The 7,151-nt window shown below is 38.0% G+C and overlaps 1 protein-coding gene across 1 annotated transcript; it reads left to right on the top strand.

Annotated features, from left to right (window-relative positions):
- The first annotated feature begins 3,828 nt into the window (after positions 1–3,828).
- On the top strand, positions 3,829–5,964 carry GJE1 (gap junction protein epsilon 1). The gene is made up of 3 exons (XM_070602703.1): positions 3,829–4,025; positions 4,706–4,888; positions 5,455–5,964. The coding sequence occupies exons 1-3, from the start codon at positions 3,987–3,989 to the stop codon at positions 5,845–5,847; spliced, it is 615 nt and encodes a 204-aa protein (XP_070458804.1). The 5' UTR covers positions 3,829–3,986; the 3' UTR covers positions 5,848–5,964.
- The last annotated feature ends 1,187 nt before the right edge of the window (positions 5,965–7,151 follow it).

Here is a 7,151-nt window from a genome sequence, read left to right as displayed (position 1 = left end):
TCCTCAATTACTTCCCCCAGTCACGTGGTAGATTGTAAACTCACTGCAAATTCTTCGCTTCTCCACATCCATGCCACTGGAATGTGATTTCAGATGTTCCTATTAAGAACTAGAATCCAGGTTTACCATGAGACCTGCTTTGGCCAATGAGACATTAGCATCCATGAAGCAAGCAGAGACTTAGAAACTCTTACACATTTAGGATCTTCCGCTCTTGATGCTTTGGGAACTCTGAAATCCCCACCATAAGAAGAAGCCTGGGCTAGTCTCCGGGATGATGGGAGACCAGTGCCTTAGTCACCCTGATCACTCTGGCTGAAGCCTGCCAACCACAAGACATGTGAGTGAAGTCATTCTAGATAGTCCTCCTGGCAGCTGACCTGCTGACTGACCACACATGTGTGTAAGAACCCAGCAGAGATCAACTGAGCCAACCCAAACCATGAGCTAAATAAATGCTTGTTGTTTGGCCATTATATGTGAATGACTTGCTGTTAAAAAATTCTTAACTGCTACAGATATTAGTACCAAGGGTCAGGTGCTACTATAACAAAAGTTTTAAAATGTGGCATCATCTTTGGGACCACCAGGAGGCAGAGGTAAAAAGTAACCAACTATTACCAGAGGCAGGCAAAGCAATGAGAAACTATATGTGGGGGCTGGAAAAGCAGTGAGAAATTTACTGTGGCTGCCTGGAGTTGTTGACCCTTATTATACAGTAGTAAAACAATTGACACAACAGTCACCTGAAATAGAAGATTAAAAATGTACAGTGAAATTTTGGATTTGTCTAAGGTGCAATCCAGAGAGAACAGTAAAAGTAAGAGTTTGGCACTCCCAGTCATGTTTGATAAGATAGAGGAAGAGACAGATTACCTAGTGAAGGAGCCTAGAGATGAGTTTGCAAGCAAACTTTGGGGAAAATATAGAGGGATCAGGAGTTTCTACAGAGGAATTCTTTTATTTTATTTTTTTCATTCCTAGTGTCCCTGGCTGGTAAAAATTTCTAGTGTAAAACATGATTTCAGGGTAAAAAGCAAACCAGTAGTATGTCTATAACATCCTTTGATAAGACTTCTCAAATACTTAAGGCATGACTAGTGACCATCTCAACTAGACAAAGTTTTCCAAAAATCTTAAAAAGCGTGGTCTCAGAGAAGCCGAATCTAAAAACAGCAGCAAATGGATAAGTATTGAAAAAAAGGCATGTCTTTAAAAATAACTGTGGGTGTGACTTTTTTTCAAACTAATTGCATTAAACCTGATACATAGAAAACTCTAAAAGTGATTGAGAATTATGCCAGCAAAAGAACTACTAATTTGGATTAAAAGGTACAGATAATGTTCAAATGTAAAAAAAGACTTCTGGTCCCCCAACTTTCTTCTAACAGGAAGCAGCCTGAGGAAGCCAACCAGCTTCAAACACACCCACTTTTTTTAAATGAAAACAGACCATGTTTTCAGCCAAGAACACAGAGGATGGAGCCACAGGCCATTGACAAAAAATGAATCAGGGATCTACTTCCACTAAGTAGCAGAGTATAGTGAACTGGGGAAGAGCTTTCAGGGATAGTCTATGCCTTAATCACAGAACACTTCCTGCCTCCAGAGTAAGAAGACCTGGCAATAGTTCTCCTGCAAGATTTCAGAATTGTTATGGATCACTGACAGCAGTGTGCCTCCTGTTCTCCCGCTGTTGGAGTGAAAGTGTCTATTGGAATCATCCCACCCCTTATCACCATTGTACATTGGAGTTGTGTGGAAGATGACTTTTTCTTTTGTTTCATTAGATTCTGGATCATCAGGAGTCACTTCTGAGCCACATCCAGATTTACACATGATGCAAATCACAAAAGCCTGGACTTTAATCTTACCGCTGTAATTAGATGAGAATGCTGACGTTCTGGAATGAGAGTGAAGACGTGTGGGAAGGATATGAATATATGTGATCAGAGGGCATACTCTGCAATATGACTTTCAGATCCAACAAGAGGTAGAAGCTGTGTCTTGAGTCTGGGTTGGCAGTGAAATTAGCTTTGTCTAATGTAACATGAAACAAGCAGAGGCCTAGATAATGCTTGCACATTGAGGATTGCCCTCTTTTGCTGCTTTTGGAAACCTGCAACTGTTAGCATGTAAAGAAGCCCAGGTCGACCCTAGTTAACAGCCCTACCAATTGCCACACATGTGAGGCCAGCCTCACTATATCCACCATCTTATCTAGTGGGTTTACCTTACATTTGGAAGGTGAAACTGGGCATAGAACATTTATTTCTGAGCACTTTCCCCTTGGGAGCAAGTTGCTCACAGAGTTCAGAAGTCCCATTCAGCTCTTTCTGTGGATAAATCTTGCAGAGGCAGGGGGCATCCCATGCAGAAACGCGCTGTGATACAGCATTGACCAGGCCTGCTTCTGTGCCTGTCTGAGAATCACACTTTCCCAAAGTAATAAGCCACGTCCCTCTTCCAACTTAATTTTTATGGTAGTAAGAGGGTAATAAGTGTTATATTTGGCCACCATCTACCTTATTCCTTTGTTTTATGATTCAATTGGATCTTAACCTGTAAGTGGAATACCAGTACTATTTATTTGGCCCCTCATGGATCCCAACAATGAAAATGATGCTGCATTTCCCTCTTGTACACATGCAATTAAAGTTCAAGCCAATTTTATTCATCTCTGAAAGAACACAGGAAAACTTTGATGATTTTTACATGGTTGACACCTGTACATATTTGTCTAAACAAAAACATTCATTACTGTACAAGGGTAGAAGTCAAAGCAGAATTCCTCCCATGCAAGTGGTTGTTTTGGCTTTTGGATGCCCCTGTGAAGAAATCAACACATAGCAAACCTGGAATTCCGTTTCTGAGAAGATGAGAATATGTACCAATTTCTCTTATCCAACAGCTCTGACAGGTCATTATGTTGCCCAATTCTTATTTTTTCCTACCCAATACGACACTCGGATTCAACGAGGCCACTGCCCCTTGCTCACTGGTTATAATTACATGTGTTACGCAGTCACTTCTCCATTGGCTGAGGAGAGTAACGAAGTTGTCTGGAGTTACAACTTTCTCAGATCACAAACAAAACAAAGATGAGAAAAGCAGGTGAAGAAAGCAGATTTGACCCACCATTGGCTGTACGGCATTCCAGGTTGATGGAAGAAAGCAAGCAGATGTACCAGTTAGAAGGCAGCTATTTATCTGTCTTGGCTCCTGCTGATTCCTCAGCACCCATAACAATGTCTAGCAGATGATGCATCTACTCAAGGACAAAAGAAAGGGAGGGCTAGATGCTAGTCTTGTCTTGGTTAGCAGTACCCTATCCTTTTCTTTAGAACAGAGATCTAATTGCAGATTTTTCCACGTCTGTGGCAAGCACGCAGCAAAAAGACAAATACAGCAACACATCAGTAATATTCAATGGTGTAATAGCTATCATAGCCTGGATTACAGTTTCTTAAACTTCCCAGAAATTAGTTCTATTCCATAGAGGTAAACAAGAAAGAATCAGGAAAATTTTTCATGTACTTGTGTTTTCAGACACACCTAAATGGAAAACTCTAAGCTGAGGATCCACTGATTTACATACAGGAAATTCTCAGGTAATTGAAAGGCACTGAGTGCTCTGAGCCCTTGCTGGCCTCTTGCTTTGCTGGCACTCCTGTCTGGCTCACTAGCTGTGCTGACAGCGTAAATCAAGGGATTATTAGATTGACCACATGCCCTCGGCTTTTGTTTCTTGGTTTTTGTTTTGTTTTGGGACAGAGATAGGAAAATTGACTGGGGCCCCAGAGATCCAGGAAAAAAAAAAAAAAAAAGAAAAAGACAGAAAAGGAGGAGGGGAGAGTCATTTGCAGTGATAAATGCTTTCTATTATAGGAGTCATGACAGAATTTGAGTTTGATTCTGGTGGAAGCGAACTGACGAGTGGGTCAAGATTTCCCCCACAGGGATGCCAGGATACCAGCTCCTGAGACATGTCTCTAAATTACATCAAAAACTTTTATGAAGGATGTGTAAGTATTAGACAAAAAAACAAACTGTATGAATCCTCTCTGTGTATTTTAACCTGATTTGCATGGGTGTTGATGACTAAGGTCCGTTACGTATCTGGAGAATAATATAAATCTTAACCAGATACTTCAAAGTATTCTGAATTTAAAACTATGACTAGAATAATTCAGGAGGTACTTTTAGCTGTTGGTGTTTTAAAGTAGCTCACTCTCTCTGATTTGATCACTGATAAGTAGAAAATAAACTGTAATGACAACTAAACAAACATCTGGTTGGTAGGATAGTGTGCATCCTAATGAGTTTAATGTTTTGTTTGTTATCTAATTTTCCAAAAGAGGTACTAGAGATCCTAAGATTCTCTGGATTTTATCACAAAAGGATTACAGGGATAGGAGCTATTAATTGACTTCAAAGGCTTTTAAATATTTCCAGAATCATACATTTGGTTAACAGCATGTCCCTATTTGACTGTTGCCCTTCATGGTTTCGGAGTGAAAAAGGGTAGGAAATCTTATAACGCGGGATTTGCATTGGGCTTGATGATCTCTAAGGTTCTATCGCGCCTCAAAACTTCATAAATCTTAAACTTTTAAAAATGTGATAATGAAAACATCCTCTAAAATGTCCTCCTTTAACGTTTGTTTCTAAAAGGTTTTTTTTTTTTCTCCTAAAACCATAACAGATGAAGCCTCCGACGGTGATCGGTCAATTCCACACGCTGTTCTTTGGATCCGTCCGAATGTTCTTCCTTGGGGTGTTGGGCTTTGCAGTCTATGGGAATGAGGCTCAGCACTTCAGCTGTGATCCCGACAAGAGAGAAATTAACCTCTTCTGTTACAGTCAGTTCAGGCCAATCACTCCACAAGTAAGCCTTTCTGTGTTCACATAAACCTTATTCTACACCAAATAAAATTGTTTTCTTTGTAAATGTAAAATAATGTCATGATAAGATGAAGAATGCCCTAACAGGTCTTATTTCTAGGATTATTATTTTTTTTCTCTAACTGGCTGTATATTTCAGGTAAGTTAATTTGAGTTGGTCAAGAGTTTCTTCCAACTCCAGCATCCTATTTTCTATTATAGATATAGTGATACAGCGAAAACAGACAATAGATATTGATCTATCTATATTCCAGGACTGTAATTAGAAAATAGAAATTGGGCAGCTACTAAAATATTTCATCATAATTAGTAATTGGTAGTTGATGACAGTAAAATATGATATTTTCACAATTACTAAGATATTTAAAGTTTTAAGCATCTTAGTAATTAAATGAGATATGTTCAACATTACTATCTTCATTTATTATCTTTATAAAACATGAAACTTAGAATTTTATGTCAGCCTCTCTTGAGAGTCAGTGAACATTTTTAGCGTATTTTTGGTTACGTGTTGATTGATTTGACTAAGACATTTCTGACATACTTTAGGTGTTCTGGGCTTTACAACTAGTGATTGTCCTGGTTCCTGGAGCTATTTTCCATCTTTACGCTGCGTGTAAAAGCATCAATCAAGAATGCATCCTTCAGAAGCCCATCTACTCTGTGCTTTATATCCTCTCTGTTTTATTAAGGATTAGTCTGGAGGTGATAGCATTTTGGCTCCAAACACGCCTCTTTGGTTTCCAAGTGAAACCTCTCTACCTGTGTGATGCTGGGTCTCTTGGAGGAAAGTTTACTATTGTACAATGCATGGTGCCGGAACATTTGGAGAAGACAATTTTTCTCATTGCAATGTACACATTTACTGTAATTACAATGGTCTTATGTGTTGCTGAGATTTTTGAGATCATATTTAGAAGATGCTTTCTAATTAGACAGTGACCAAAAGCTGGATTACCTGTTGTCATGCCACACTTATTTATGAATCATCTTTATTTAGTTATATCTTATTCATTGAGTATCTCAATTTCAAACATAAATATCTGTTCTTTAAACTTACCTCAGTGTGTCTGGAATTTATATTTAATATAAAATAGAAGACTAAGTTCTAAGGCAGGGATGCTTGAACAAACGTTTCATTCTGTTTTAACTTTGGCACATATTAGAAAATATACACAGAAATAATGTTAACTCATTTTTAAACAGTACTTTTACAAATTTCTCTCACACATAAAATCTTAATCGATCACAATATTTTGTGGCCGGAGAAACTTTTATTATAGCTTTTACACAGAGTGAAAAGTCGGGGCTCAGGGAGGTTAATCTATGTGCCCAAACAGACAACCAGACTGGAGTCTGCCTCTTCTCACTCTAAAGCCATTGCTCTTTCCACTGAACCATGCTTCTTAAAGTCGGAGGATGTAAGGATTTTTGCATTCATGTAAAATATAAATTATTTAAGTACAAAAGTTATAAATTATCATTAAATGAGTTATTTTATAGCTTGATCACTAACTTGAAGAAATGGAGAAATTACATTTTTAATATTATCCTCTCCCGTTTTCTTGAAATTTTTAATATTAAGTGATATGGTGATATAGCCACCAAGTAAAAGAAAATGCTATGGAAAATATTGTGCATGGTTTGTTTCCTGTTGAAAGAAAAACCCTCTGAGCTCACAGAAACCCTATAACTATAGCTTCTATATTCAAGATTATTGAAATGGAAAATTATATTCATATTAAGCTAGACTTCCTGAATAGCTATGAAATTATTTCAGAGACAATTTTATATCATTTCAGTGCATTTCTTTTTATCTGCCTGCCTTACCAATAATCATCTTCATTTGATATCATTTAAAGTCTTTATGTATGACTGCCCTATACTGGTGCCTTATTAGAGAAAGAAGTATGGTCAGTCAAATACTGAGGTTTCCAATTGTTTTCTTAAGCATTATTCAGCCTATATTTGATATCATGAATTTCTAGATTTAGGATTTTTAAAATCATTGAGGCATTCTCCACATGAATGCACAGGAGAAAATCTAACTTACCTTCTTTCAACAAACAGCTGCTAAGTATCTAATATTTAACATGTACTGCATTAAGAGTTCATATACAAAGATAACTAAGATTTGGTGCCTTTATGGGATCATATTCCAGTGAGTGGTCCAGTGGCATGCCACGAGAGTAGGATCTGGTGGAAATAGCCCACCCCGAAGGGATGCCTTTGTTTAGAACCACTGG

This window comes from Equus przewalskii, chromosome 32, assembly GCF_037783145.1.
Source record: "Equus przewalskii isolate Varuska chromosome 32, EquPr2, whole genome shotgun sequence".
NCBI classification, from domain to species: Eukaryota; Metazoa; Chordata; class Mammalia; order Perissodactyla; family Equidae; genus Equus; species Equus przewalskii.
This window is presented reverse-complemented; position numbering and strand designations above follow the sequence as displayed.